At 40.9% G+C, this 14788-nt stretch overlaps 1 protein-coding gene across 4 annotated transcripts in view; it reads right to left on the bottom strand.

The window, feature by feature from the left end:
* The window catches only part of LOC123954034 (protein HIRA), an 86780-nt gene that overhangs the window by 27879 nt on the left and 44113 nt on the right, over window positions 1-14788 (bottom strand). For all 4 annotated transcript variants that reach the window (XM_046024627.1, XM_046024630.1, XM_046024628.1 and 1 more), the window contains 2 exons: window positions 10957-11154; window positions 9668-9829 (listed from right to left, as the gene is read on the bottom strand). In XM_046024627.1, coding sequence (XP_045880583.1) covers window positions 9668-9829; window positions 10957-11154 — 360 coding nt within the window. The remainder of the gene's footprint in view (window positions 1-9667; window positions 9830-10956; window positions 11155-14788) is intronic.

A 14788-nucleotide genomic window follows, 5' to 3' on the forward strand; every position in this document is an offset into this window, starting at 1 on the left:
GACAAACTGATTCTAAAGTTTATATGGAGAGATAAAAGACCTAGAAATAGATCCATACAAATATACTCAAGTGATCTGATTAAGACAAAGGCACAGAAAGGACACTCTTTTCAACAAATGATGCTAAAACAACTGGACAACCTCATGCAAAAATGGGATCTAGACTCATTCCTTACATCTTCCCAAAAATTAACTCAAAATGGATCATAGATCTAAATGTAAAATGTAAAACTATAAAAGGAGAACTTAGAAGAAAACATGGTAGGAAGTCTAGATGAGTCTGGGTTTGGCAAATTTATTTTTTACATTACAGTGCTTACCGTGGTAAGTGTAGTTACCATCTGTCAGCACACAAAGTTATTACAATATTATTGACTATGGCAATTGATTATTGGCATACAATATTATTGACTATGGCAATTGATTATTGGCAATGAGTGTTTCACACAATACTGAAAACATGATTCATCACAGAAAAAATCTGGTTCAGTAGGACTTCATTAACATTAGAAATTTCTGCTCCAAGACACTGTTAAAAGAATAAAAAGACAAGCCAAAGACCAGAAGACAGTATTTGCAAATGACATTATCTGAGTAAGGATTTGTAACCAAAATATACAAAGAATTTGTAGAACTTGACAGTAAAAAAACAAGCAATCTAATCTAAAAAATAAAAAGATCTAAATAGACACCCCACCAAAGAAGATCCAGATGGCCAATAAGCATATGAAAAGATGGTCAACATTAGAAGTGAAAATCAGGGAACTGAAAATAAAAACAATAATAAGAGATCACTCAACACATACTAGAATGGCTAAAATCTAAAAAAAAAAAATGTGTAACAAATGTGGACAAGGATGTGGATCAAAGGAACTCATTCATTGTTGGTGGAAATGCAGTCATTGTGAATGACAGGTAGTTTCTTACAAAGCTAAATCTAGTCTCACCACACAACCTAGCGACTGCACACCTAGGTATTTGCCCAACTGAGCTGAAAACATTTATTCACACAAAAACCTAGACGTGAATGTTCACAGTAGCCTTATATAATACTTATACATAACTGCCCAAAAATGGAAGCAATCAAGGTTTCCTTCAATGGGGAAATGGATAAACTGGTAGTACATAAAAACCTGTGGTACATTCATACAATGGAGTATTATTCAGTAATCAAAAGAAATGAGCTATCAAACCATGAAAATGCACGTAAGAACATTTTGTTGCTAAGTGAAACACACCCATCAGAAAGGGTATATACAGTATGATTTCAATTTTACAACATTCTAGAAAAGGTAAAACTATGGAGGCAGTAAAAAGTTCAGTGATTGTCAGGTGTTCAGGGAAGAAGGAGGGAAGGATTAATAGCTAAAGTACAAGGGATATTTAGGGAGGTGAAGTTACTGTGCATGATGCTATAATGCTGGATACAAGACATTATACATTTGTCAAAACAGATACAACTGTACAGCACAAAGAGAAAACTCTAAATGATGGACAGTACTTTATACATTAAAAAAAACATTTTAAAGTGTAGGACTAAATACCTACTGGAGTATGATAATGGAATGTGATTATGTAGGAGAACATCCTTGCTTAGGAAGTGACTCACAGCAGGAAGCACAGAAGTGTTTTGTTTCTGTCATGTGTGTTGTAGAGTGAAAGTAAAATCAAAACTGGCAAAAGTGATTAAAAACTGCTGAATCCAGGTGAAGGATACAAAGAAAGATGTTTGATGTTGCTGAAGGTATGGAAGTTTTCAAAGCAAAAGCCTATCAAAAACTCCACTAAGAAGTCCTAGGTACTGCTGACATAGAAACATGGTAACTCATGCATTTTCTTGCACTTCTCCACTGCAATCTGTGTATGTGTACATGTATGTGTGTGTATGTATGTGTATAATGTGTTTATTTTTGGTAACAGCTTTACTGAGATGTAACCTACATACAATTCATGAATTTAAAGTATACAATCCAATAGTTCTTGCTGTCTTCACAAAGTTGTGCAACAATAGCAATAGCAATTTCAGAATATTTGCATCATCTGAAAAAGAAACCCTATACCTCTAGGTTATAACCCCTCTCCTCCCCCAACAAATTCTCCCATTCACCACAGCTTGGGAAGCCACTAATCTACTTTCTATTCCCATAGATGTCTCCATTCTGGACATTTTCTCTAAATGGAATCACAGAATAGGAGATATCCAGAATTGGCTTCTTTTACTTATTAGCATGTTTTCAAGGTTCATTTGTGCTACAGACTGTATTGTACTTTACTCGTTTTTTTATGATTGAATAATATTTCATTGTATGCACAACCACACCTTGCTTACCCACACTTCAGGTAATAGACATTTGGTTGGTTTCAAGCTTATGGCTATTAAAAGAATGCTGATGTGAACATTCACGTAGAAGTTATTTGTGTAGACAGGTTTTCATTTTTCTTGGGTGTTTTTACCTAGGACTGAAACTCCGGTGTCTAATGTTCGGTCTACGTTTAATTTTTAAAGGAACTGCCAAACTATTTTCCAAAGCGTCTGTACCATTTTATATAATCACCAGCAGTGTATGAAAGTCTCAATTTCCTCACATTGGCCAACACTTATTATTTATCTTTTGATTTCCTAGCAGTACAAAGTAGAATCTTGGGGTTTTACTTGTATTTCCCCAATAACTAATAGGGTTGAATATCTTTTCATCTGCTTATAATTTGTATATCATATATATTAAGATTTTATTTATATGACAAAGAGACAGAGACAGCAAGAGGGGGAACAAAAGCAGGAGGACGGAAAGAAGGAGAAGGAGAACAGGCTTCTGGCTGAGCAGGGAGCCAATGCGGGGCTCGATCCCAGAACCCTGGGAACTGAAGGCAGATGCTTAATGGCTGAGCCACCCAGGTGCCCCTATATCATATTTTTAAAGAAGATTTTTATTTATTTTAGAGAAAGAGAGATTGTGAGCGGGGAGATGGACAGAAGGAAAGCAAGAATCCCAAGCAGGCTCCCCACTGAGCATGGAACCTGATGTGGGGTTTAATCCCAGAAACCTGAGATCATGACATGAGCTGAAATCAAGAGTCAATGATCAACTGACTGAGCCACCCAGGCGCCTCTCATATACCGTATTTTTAAAAATGCTGGGGCACCTGGGTGGCTCAGTGGGTTAAAGCCTCTGCCTTTGGCTCGGGTCATGATCCCAGGGTCCTGGGATTGAGCCCCACATCGGGCTCTCTGCTCAGCGGGGAGCCTGCTCCCCCCCCAACCCTTGCCTCTCAGCCTACTTGTGATCTCTGTCTGTCAAATAAATAAATGAACTTAAAAAAAATGCCTATTCAAATCCTTGGCCTACTTAAAAACTGCATCATTAGTCTACTACTGAGTTGTAAGAATACTTGTACTCTAGACACAAGTGCTTTATTAGATACAGGATTAGTAAATATTTTCTCCAGTTCTACAGCTTTTTTCCCCACCATCGTGATGGTCTCCTTTAAAGCACAAAAGTTTTAGGGGCGCCTGGGTGGCTCAATGGATTGATCCTCTCCCTTTCGCTCAGGTCATGATCTCGGCGGGGCTTGGGATTGAGCCCCATGCCAGGCTCTCTGCTCAGTGGGGAGCTTGCTTCCCCTTCTCTCTCTGCCTGCTGCTCTGCCTACTTGTGATCTCTCTGTCAAATAAATAAATAAAATCTTAAAAAAAAAAAAAAGGCACAAAAGTTTTAAATTTTAATGAAACCCACTTTATCTATTTCTTCTTTGATTATTTGTGATTTTGCTGTCATAGATTATCGAAAAATGCATTAACAAATCCAAAGTAACAGAGTTTTCTAGTTTGGCTCTTAAAATTAAGTTCTTTGATTAATTTTGAGTTAATTTTGTATGCAAAGTGAAGTAAGGATCCAACTTCATATTTTTGCATATGTGGATATCCTGCTGTCCCAGTAAAATCTGTTGTTAAGATTCTTCTTTCTTTATCCATTGAATGGTCTTGGCACCCTTGTTGAAAATCAACTGATCGCAGACTTGAGCTTATTTCTGGGATTTCAGTTCTACTCTTTTGATCTACATGTCTATCCTTGTGTTAGTACCACACTGTCTTATTATTGCTCTGTACTAAAGTTTGAACTCAGGAAGTGTGAGTTCTCCAAATTTGCTCTTTTTCTCCAAGACTATTTTGGCAGTTTGGGGGCCCTTGTGTTTCTACATGACCTTTGAGATCAGCTTGTCGATTTCTTTCTTTTTTTTTTTTTTTTAAAGATTTTATTTATTTATTTGACAGAGAGAGATCACAAGTAGGCAGAGAGGCAGGCAGAGAGAGAATGAGAGGGAAGCAGGCTCCCCGTGGAGCAGAGAGCCCGATGTGGGACTCGATCCCAGGACCCTGAGATCATGACCTGAGCCGAAGGCAGCGGCTTAAACCACTGAGCCACCCAGGTGCCCTCAGCTTGTCGATTTCTAAAAGGAAGACAGAATTTTGCAAAGGACTGCACTGAATCTGTAAATCAATTTGGGAGCTCCTACCATATTAACAATATTAAGATATCCAAAGGAATGTCTTTCCATTTATTCAGGTCTTTAGTTTCTTTCAACAATGTATTGTAGTTTCCAAAGTATAATTTTTACACTGTATTTCTTTTGTTAAATTTATTCCTAAACAATTTTATTCTTTTATGTGCCATTATAAATAGAACTATTAAGTTCTTTTTTGGATTGTTCTTTACAGGCATATAGAAATACAACTGATTTTTGTATACAGATCTTATATCTTGCAATCTTAAAGTCATTTAGTCTAGAAACTCTAGTACAGTATTGAACAGAAATGGCAAGAGCTGACATCCTTGTCTTGCTCCTGTTCATTTTCCTTTGGGGGAAAACATCCAGTCTTTTACCATTAAGTATGATTTTTTTTTTTTTTTTTTATTTGACAGAGAGAAATCACACTAGGCAGAGAGGCAGGCAGAGAGAGAGAGAGGAGGAAGCGGGCTCTCTGCTCCGCAGAGAGCCCGATGTGGGGCTCGATCCCAGGACCATGGGATCATGACCTGAGCTGAAGGCAGAGGCCTTAACCCACTGAGCCACCCAGGCGCCCCCCATTAAGTATGATCTTAATCATACTGGGTTTTTCAAAGATGTCCTTTGATCACGTTGAGGGAGTTTCATTCTCTTCCTAGTTTGTTATTTGTTTAGGTCATGAATGGGTGCTAGATTCAATCATGGGGTGTCTGTTTTTATTCTGCTGATACCGTATATTACATCAGCTGATTTTCGTATGTTGAACCAACCTTGTATTTCTGGGATAAATCCCACTTAGTTCTTGTGTATGATTTTTTAAAAAAAAATGTTGTATTTTTGAGGATGTCTTCTGCTGTTCTTCCTACCGGTAGCCCTAGGTTATAGAAAGGTAGACAGTCACACTAGGGTCTACAAATCCTGAACTCAAAAACAGAACTGGGAAAACCCAGAAATTCCTAGTTCTGCTCCATGAAACCAGAAAGCCTGCTCCCCATTCTTCTGATGCCCTACAGCAGAGCAAAACATCCACCTTTGGATGTAACTTGATGGTCTAGACACCCTAAATTAGTGCTTCCCAAAATCCTTTCAAAAATCCTTTCTGGAATTTGTAGACTTCTGTGTAATTATGGTTTTATAAAATACAGTAAGAACGTCATAGCAATGTCAAACTCATATAAGCTTCTAAATTATCTGATCACTAGGGGCGCCTGGGAGGCTCAGTGGTTTAAGCCGCTGCCTTTGGCTCGGGTCATGGTCTCAGGGTCCTGGAATTGAGTCCCACATCGGGCTCTCTGCTCGGCAGGGAGCCTGCTTCCCTCTCACTCTCTCTGCCTACTTGTGATCTCTCTCTGTCAAATAAATAAATAAAATCTTAAAAAAAAAAAAATTATCTGATCACTTTCTAAACTCAATACCAGTGCACGAACCTCATTTTGCTTAGCACTGCCCTAGCTCAGGCTGTATCACTCTCTATGGCTGAGACTTCTTTGAGAGCCCTCAGGAGTCTCTTCACCTTTTATCTCTACCTGACATCCCATTCAGGGCTCCTAAGGCTAGGGACCTACTGAAAACTGCACTTCCCAGCCTGTGTGGGCCTGTACCAGAGATCACCCAGTACCCCTAGGAGAACCAAGCTATGGATCTATAGCAGCTGTCTCCTAGATCCAGGTATCTGCTGAGGAAGAGCACAGCTGATCAGAGATGCCACACTTACAAACTGGCTCCATCCTAGGTTCTGCCTGCACAGGCCAACTTGGAACCCTACTCTGTGCCTTTCTTTGACACATAGCCCTAAGGCAGGGTGGAGTGGAGGACCCACGCACAGATTCAACTAGGATGGCCACCCTGCACCTGGGAGGCTAGCATTAGGCTCCCAGACTCATCTAACACTCTTGGCAAAGAAGTACCAGTCAGGATGCAGACACCAAACTGCCAAACTACCAGGAGGTATAATGAAGGAGTAACAGCAGGAGACCAGGATCAAGATACGGTTTTACAGGCACTGCCTTCCTCCTCAACCCTCAAGATATATCTCCTACGAGTTAGGTGTTCCTCAGAGAGTCGTTCTGCCTAGCGGGGAGAAAGACTGTGTGTCTTGCTGAAGACATAAAGTGGGGAATTAGGACTTAACCAGAGTGTATGGCTCTGAGTGCTGCTCCTAACTATGCATGACACTGTGATCCCAAAGGAAGACCTCTACTGATGGGTGATTTAAAGGATTACAAGAAACAGCCATATCAAGAAAGCTGATTTTGGGGCACTGTGTGGCTCATGACCTGATCTGAAGGTAGACGCTTACCTGACTGAATCATCCAGGCACCCCCTCATATCACTTCTTCTTCTTCTTTTTTTTTTTTTTTTCAAGATTTTATTTATTTATTTGACAGGGAGAGACACAGCCAGAGAGTGAACACAGGCAGAGGGAGTGGGAGAGGAAGGGAAGCAGGCTCTCCGCTGAGCAGGGAGCCCGATGCGGGACTCGATCCCAGGACCCTGAGATCATGACCTAAGCCAAAGGCAGGCACTTAATGACTGAGCCACCCAGGCGCCCCTTATTATGACTTTTTGAGTACAGCCATCCTAGTGGTATCTCATTGTGGTTTCCAGTTTGCATTTCCCTAATGACTATTGACAGTAACAGTCTTTTATGTATTTATTGGTCATTTGTATATTTTTGGAGAAATTTTGGATCCTAAATCTTTTAGTTGATTTTAGTTGTTTAGTTCTTTAGTTCCTTGTGCTTTAGGTATTATATCAAAGAAACAGTTTCTTAATCCAGGGTCATATAGATTTACATCTGTTTTCTTAAAATAGTTTTAAAGTTTTAGCTCTTACATTTAGTTTGACAGATTTTGAGTTAATTTTTTTTTTTATAAACATACAATGTATTTTTATCCCCAGGGGTACAGGTCTATGAATTGCCAGGTTTACACACTTCACAGCATTGAGTTAATTTTTTACATGAGATGGCAGATTAGACTTTCCTCACATTTTATCTTTCATGTCTTTGATTATTTAAGCAAATTTATTTAAAGTTTTTATCTGTCAATTCTCTATGATCAAATTTATAAAAAGGTCTAAACCCGTTCATTATGTCTCCTGACATTTGTGTGTAATGCACAGTCTCTGCATGTTTTTTGTTACTTTGGATTTTGAGTGTCCCTTTTTGGCAGTGCTTCTCAGTGGGAATGCTGGACTTCTTGGGGTCAGGGAAATGTCACTGGGATGGGGTTGGGGGGCAGTTTGCGTCAGTTTTGCCAAGTGCCTCTGGGTGTTAATTAGGCCTAAATCTCTCTTTTTTTTTTTTTTTTTTTTAAAGATTTTACCTATTTATTTGACAGACAGAGATCACAAGTAGGCAGAGAGGCAGGCAGACAGAGAGAGGAGGAAGCAGGCTCCCTGCCAAGCAGAGAGCCTGATGCGGGGCTCGAGCCCAGGACGCTGGGATCATGACCTGAGCCGAAGGCAGAGGCTTTAACCCACTGAGCCACCCAGGCGCCCCAGGCCTAAATCTCTTTTTGTGTTCATTTCTTTGCTTGGTTTCCAGATGACCTGGGTAGCATTAAACATCCCCAATCCACAGGAGGGCAGGTCTGTGGCTATATCGTCTGTTTTCCTAACCCAGAGGACTGACTGAGATATTTCAACTTTTTGGCCATGTTCTCATCCTGCCCTTCAGGTTTTTTCTATCCTTTCCCTCACTGGTAGTGTACTTTTTCAAGCAGCTTAACTTAATGGTAGTGTCTTAGTTCCAACCCCCTACAAGGCTCAGGCCCAAGGCCCTGTCTTGAATCTGTATGGCCATTAAAACACAAGGTTACGATGTCAGTAACCCCCAGCCCAACACCCACAGTATGGTCCTGCCCACTGCTCTGGTTGTCTTATCATCCTTAGATTTCGGCTCCTGGGGCCTTCCCTTACTTTCTCACAAACTGGTTACATGTTTTAGGCATATGTATTGCAGTTCATCCATCGTTTCAAAGTACTGAGCAGCAGGAAGGTTTTCAGATCATCCATACTGCTGGACAGAGGAACTGCTAGATAAAGAGATCCCACAGAATATCTATCTGTATACATAAATAGGCATGATCACAACAGAGAAGAATACAGTCCCACGCCAAAGTCATAGACGCAGCTGATGACTTGAAGGGAGACTCCTCCCGTGCTCGTTTCCAGAGGCTGTTCTCCAAGGAGAACAAATCCTGATCAGACAAGCAATTTTGAGATCATGAGTCCAGTCCTAAGGACAGTGTCCTACAGCTTTAGCTCTAAGACATTACCTACTGCCAAGGTCAGGTCTTATCACAAATGCTCCCTCATTAAGCACCTACCTGTTTTGTGGCTACTGTGAGTCTGTGACCAATGTCCCTGAATTTGGCTGATAGTGGCAAAGGGCTGCTGAGCCCCTATCACCTCAAGGTAGAGTGCAACCCCAAGAGGACATCACTTAAGCCCTTTGCCCCTCTTTAGGAAGCTAGCCCAGCCCACCTTTAACCCCCTCAGCCCCCACCTCACTGAGTTCTGCTCGTGGTAGGTTCATGGTCATGGGGGTGGGGATACGCTCCCTAGGAATCAGAAAAGTTCTGTGCCAACAAACACACCTGCTCTGGTCACCTCAAGAGGACTCCTACAATTCTAAGAAATAGACTACGTCCTAGATGGTTTGGTTGCTGTGTGCTAAGGGAGGTGCAGAGAATGGGCAAGTAGCATAGAGCCTGAAAAGGCGCAGAAACCTCATTTCATTAAAAACCTCTATCACTTTTATCTCAAGCTCCCAAATGCCTGGTCAGTGTCTGAGCAGGCCATTACTTCCATGGTACAACAGTATCAGAGCCAATCTCCTGCTCCACTTTAGGCAAACTCTGGGCTCTTATTCAAATGACAACCTTATCCTCAGCATAGTCTCTGCACCGACCAGCCCTGGTGTCATTGTCTTCATTGTTCTTTATGCCTGTTCTGTGCCCCATGGCTCCTTGCAACCATTTTCCCACTTAAAGAAGCTGCTCCTTTCTCTTTGGACCCAGAAGCTCCTGGGTACAGCGGGACCAGAGTCTGCTCCTGCATGGGAAGGCAGGCTGGTTGGTGCGAAAGCAGACACTGCACTACTGGCTGAAACTGTACCCTCCCTGGTCTCTTGAGGCCCCACACAGCCACCACCTACCTTTCCACGGCTGTTGGAGTCACACTGGTCAAGGAAGGAGCACCTGGCGTGGCTTTGGACCGCTCCGTGAATCGGGAGTCAAATGCTTTCATGGGTTCAATCTTGGACGGGGTTGTTAACATGGAGGGTGATGATGCAGCAGGAGTAGAGGTAGCATTCACACTGGGGGTCGGGGGGTAAAAAGGGGAACATGTCAAGCACAATCCATCAAACATCTGGGAGTCCTAGATTTGTGTTACTTGGAGCCAACCAACAGGGGCATGAATATCAAAGTTACATAGACCCAATTTCAAGATGTAATCTAATACTACTATTTCTTCAATAGTATCATGTGTTAAAATCTGGAAGTCTGTCTATCTGAGAAAGTCATGGGCAAATGTACTCACATTTCCCCACTGCATGTTGAGAGCTTCCGGGGGTAGCATGAGGTCTAGAAGGTGGCTCTTACAACCTTTTTTTTCTCACCATACAGCCTTATCCATACTGTATGAATACAGCACCTCCACCCCAAATCCAAATCCAAACCCACCAGCTTTTCCTGCTTCAACAAATGGTCTAATGAGAGAAGTCCCCACCAGCATCCTAAAGCCACTATCTATACCTGGCCTTCAACCTCAGCCAAAGACTGTGGCCTGGGTGGCCCCTCTCATCTTACCTTGGCAATTATGCATTCTTCATACACTCCTACAAGTGCACACCCCATAGCCCTTGTGTTCTCCACAGGAGGGGCCTAGGCTTGAGCCTGCAGGTTTTCCCCCATGGTCACACAGGCTGAGTCCCAAAGCCATTGGGCCTCCTATTGACCACATTCACCTGCCTGGACCCCGCACCAGACACCTGGCTGGTATCTGGGAGCCCCCTCCTCCTCGCCCAAGACCCGTAGGGCCAACTGTTAAAACGTCTCACAGATCTGGAGCCGCCCTTCCCCAGATACCCTTTCTGAGATGACTGGTGTGGCAACGCTCCTGACAGCAATGAAGGCCTCAGCCACTTCCAGTGTAGAACTGCCGAGAGGTGGGGCTGACTCCGCGGCAGGTGATGTGTCCCTAGCCAGGTCCCACCCTCAGGAACACATCTTGGGACTCCATCTTGTCCCAAGAGGTAAAGTCCTTATGGTCCTGTGCATTAGAGACTCACCTGAACAAAGGCTCCCTCCCAAGCAGGACCTTATAAAAGAAATCAAGCATCTCTTTCTTTTTTTATTGAAGGAGCCATGAAGTGTCAGTGAAACTGTGTCCAAATCTGAACTTTCCCCAGAGATAGGAGCAAGCCTTGGCATGCCCACTCACCTGTCCTTACTGACAGTATCACCAGCCGGCCTGGCGCCAGTTGTAGCCACAGGCTCTGTGGAGGGCTTCGAGGCGCCAAAGGAGTTGGGGGTACTGGAATCCAGTGGCAGTAGCTGTGGATTGCTATGAGAGGAGAGCATGGTGCCCGCCAGGGAGCCTGAGAGTGGGATGCTGTTAAAGAATGCCGTGGAGAAGTCCCTGTTGTCAAGAATAAAAATCAGCCTGGGAAATCAGACACCACATCAAGTACTTTCTGTGTTTGAAGTAATTTTTTTCTGGGTCCACAGATGAAGTATTTTTGTGGAAGAAAATGTGCAAAGTTACAGAAAAGTAAAAAGAAAACTAGACTTATGTCATACACTATGTGTAATTGAACCTAAGATGAACTGGTACTTTGTGTACCACTAAGAAAGAAAAAATTACTACCAAATGTAATTGTTAGATGCCACTGATTATAAAATGTACCCTGATTTCAGAGATACTAAAATGTGTAAACATGTGTCTCAGAACTTAGGAAATGCAGCATACAGAGCAAAACTCCCTTTCGTTATGGGCTGTATGGATATACCATAATTTACCTAACCAGCCTCTACTGAGGAATGCCAGGGCTTTCTCCCAGCTTTTCCTGTAACAGACACTGCTGTAACAGGAGGCAAGATACTGCAGTGCTAAGGCTAAGGGCCCTGGGCCAATCCAGCCAGATCTCACTCCTTTGCCATACACAAGCTCTGGGATCTTAGGCACTTCAACCACCCTGTGCTTCAGGTTCCTTTCTGCAAAACATAAAGTGACAGGCCCCTCCCCATGACGTCAGGACTGTGATCAGTGTAGCACATACTTAGAACACATAGTAGCTGCTCAAAGATGCTCCCTATCATAATCATCCTTGCGCTAGCTGTTTCACATATTACATAGGATAAATTCCTAGAAGTGGAATTGCAGCAGCAGATGGAATGTTCACTAATGAGTTCTGATTGATAGTTCTAAAGTGCCTTCCTTGGAGGTTTAAATTCCAGCTGTGCACAAGAGTGCTTATTTCCCCAAACCCTCACCAACAGTCTTCCCAAATTTTTTGATATTTGATAATCTGGTAAAAAACAGTAACTTACTATAATTTTAATTTGCAATTATTTTGATGTGAGATTGAAATTTTTTCATGTAGAAGCATCTGATTTCCTTTTTTGGTGAACTGTTTATATCCTTTGTATATTGTTCTATCTGGTACTGGTCTTTATTACTGATTATAAGACCTATTTATAGAACTAAAATATTACTTATATGAGGAATGAGTATTTTCCCTAGGATTTTTTTTCTTTTAAGATTTTATTTTATTTTTTTTAATTTTAATTTTTTTTTTTTTTAAATTTTAAGATTATTTATTTATTTATTTGACAGATAGAGATCACAAGTAGGGAGAGAGGCAGGCAGAGAGAGAGAGAGAGGAGGAAGCAGGCTCCCTGCCAAGCAGAGAGCCCGATGCGGGGCTTGATCCCAGGACCCTGGGATCATGACCTGAGCGAAAGGCAGAGGCTTTAACCCACTGAGCCACCCAGGTGCCCCAAGATTTTATTTTTAAATTATCTCTACAACCATTGTGGAGCTTGGCTCACAATCCCTAGATTAAGAGCTGCGCGATCTTCTGACTTAGCCAGCCAGGTGTCCCCAAGATGCTGTGTTTTGACTTTTTATGGTGCAATTTTCCTTGCCCCCAAAATGTTATTTTTGTGTGATATAAATTTTATGTCATTTTGAAAAATGGCTTTTTTTTTTTTAAATCTCTGAGATCCTAAAAATATTCTCTTAGGGAATCTTCTAAAATTTTAAACAACAAAAAAGCTAAATATTAAAAAAAAATCTACAAGCTGTTCAGAAAGTATCTAATTTTAAGTTGTGAGGTAGGGATCCAACTTTGTTTCTAGAGGGTAGATAGTCCTCTCATTTATTAGATTAGCCGATGCTTCATCACTGATGCAAAATGCTACCTTTAAAATTCCTGTAAATATTTGGGCTTACTTGTGGGTTTTCCATTGTATTTCACTGCTCTAGTCATGTGTTAGTATCTATTTTATTATAGTTCATAAGTTTTAATTTCTGGTGGAGCTAGTCTTCACCATATTTTTCCATTAATTTAGAATCAGCCTAATTCTGAAAACTCCTTTTAGTTATTTGTATGGGCTCATGTTGAGAGAGATCATCTTATGATGCTGAGTCATCCTACGGAATAAATGGTATGCATTTTCAGTTATTTCTTTGAATTTTTTTTAGTTCTCTCAGTATTGAATTTTTTTCTTCAGAAAGAGCTACATTTCTTGCTACATTCTAGGTACTGCATTTGTGAAAATGATTTCTCCCTTTATATCTTCTAAAGGTATAGATCTTCTTGATCGGTTGCATCCAGTCATTTTATTGTCCTATTTTACTATCCATGACAGTTTTCCCAGTTGCCTCTTTTGTAAATCATACCGTCTTTAAACAATGACACATTTTACCACCTTCTTTTCAATTTATTCTTTCTCCTGAAGACAGTATGAGCTAAGACCTCCAGAACAACGTTAAAGTATAGTCAACAAGAAAGGACACGTACTTGTTTAGGTTCTGAATTTACTTTAAAATAAGGTAGTTTTTAATCAAATTAAGGAAATATCCATCTATTCATACTTAACTAAATTTTAAATTAGAACATTAGTAAAAATGTCTCCTAGGCATTCGTGGAGATGATCACATATTTCCTTTGATCTTTTGACACATAGAATAAAATTAAGTTTCCCAAAATTTGAACTGCCTTGCCTTGCTTCCCTGAAATAAACCTTACTATGTCATAGTGTATTAGCAATGTAACACACTATAAGTTTCTGTTACTATTTTCTTTAGCATTTTTGAACTGACATTCAGAAATGAGATTGATCAGGCATTTATTATGTTCTATCTTTGTCATGTTTTTGATGTAAATATTATGTTCATTTCAAAAAAGGTTTAGGAAGTTTTCCTTTTTCTATGCACTGGAGTATTTTTAAGAGTATTACAATGATCTGTCCCTCTAATCATTAGAATGATTAGAATGAAAATGTTAGTAGAATTTCCCTGTGATACCTTCTTAGCCTGGTGGCTTTTGGTAGGTTAGCTCTGTGACAGCGTCCTTTATTTCTTCTATAATAATTTAGTTGTATAGATTTTCTTGTTTTTATAATTTTATTTCCTCAAAATCATCTATTCTCAAATTTATTTGCACAGAATTCAGTAAAGAAGTCTTTCAAACTTTTGATTCATTCTTTATCTGTGATTATTTCCATTTAAAATACTTGTCTTGCTTGATTAGCTAAGCTAATCATTACCTATTCTGTTGCTACTTCTTTAAACGTGGGAATAAAGAGGGCAACAAAGCCTTTAAGACCAAAAGAATCAAGTTCTGGTGTCAGAAATATACGCCCTGTAGCAGAAAGTTGGTTTCAGGCCAGATAGAAAGCCACCAACCACCTTTGTCTCCTCATCAAGTAAGGCCTGAAAGGATCCATAGAAGAAAAGTGCCACCATTACCACCACCTCCAGGACCCTCACTCCCACAAGCCCTTCAGTGTTCAAAGCACAGTCACATACCTGTCTGATTTTGTCCTAATAAAAAGTAAGCATATGGCATTACCCACTAGTAGGTTAACAATGGGGAAAAGGCGTGATCAAAGGAAAACCACTCTCTGGGAGGAGTCAGGAGACCTGGTACTGGCTCCATCTGGTCAGGTCTCTGCCCTCCAGGGCCTCAGAACCTGCACACCCTTAACATGAGGAAATCATATCATCATACCATATGACTGAAGGTCTTTTCAGACTTCAAGGAAGA

This window comes from Meles meles, chromosome 12 (genome assembly GCF_922984935.1).
Source record: "Meles meles chromosome 12, mMelMel3.1 paternal haplotype, whole genome shotgun sequence".
Classification (NCBI taxonomy): domain Eukaryota; kingdom Metazoa; phylum Chordata; class Mammalia; order Carnivora; family Mustelidae; genus Meles; species Meles meles.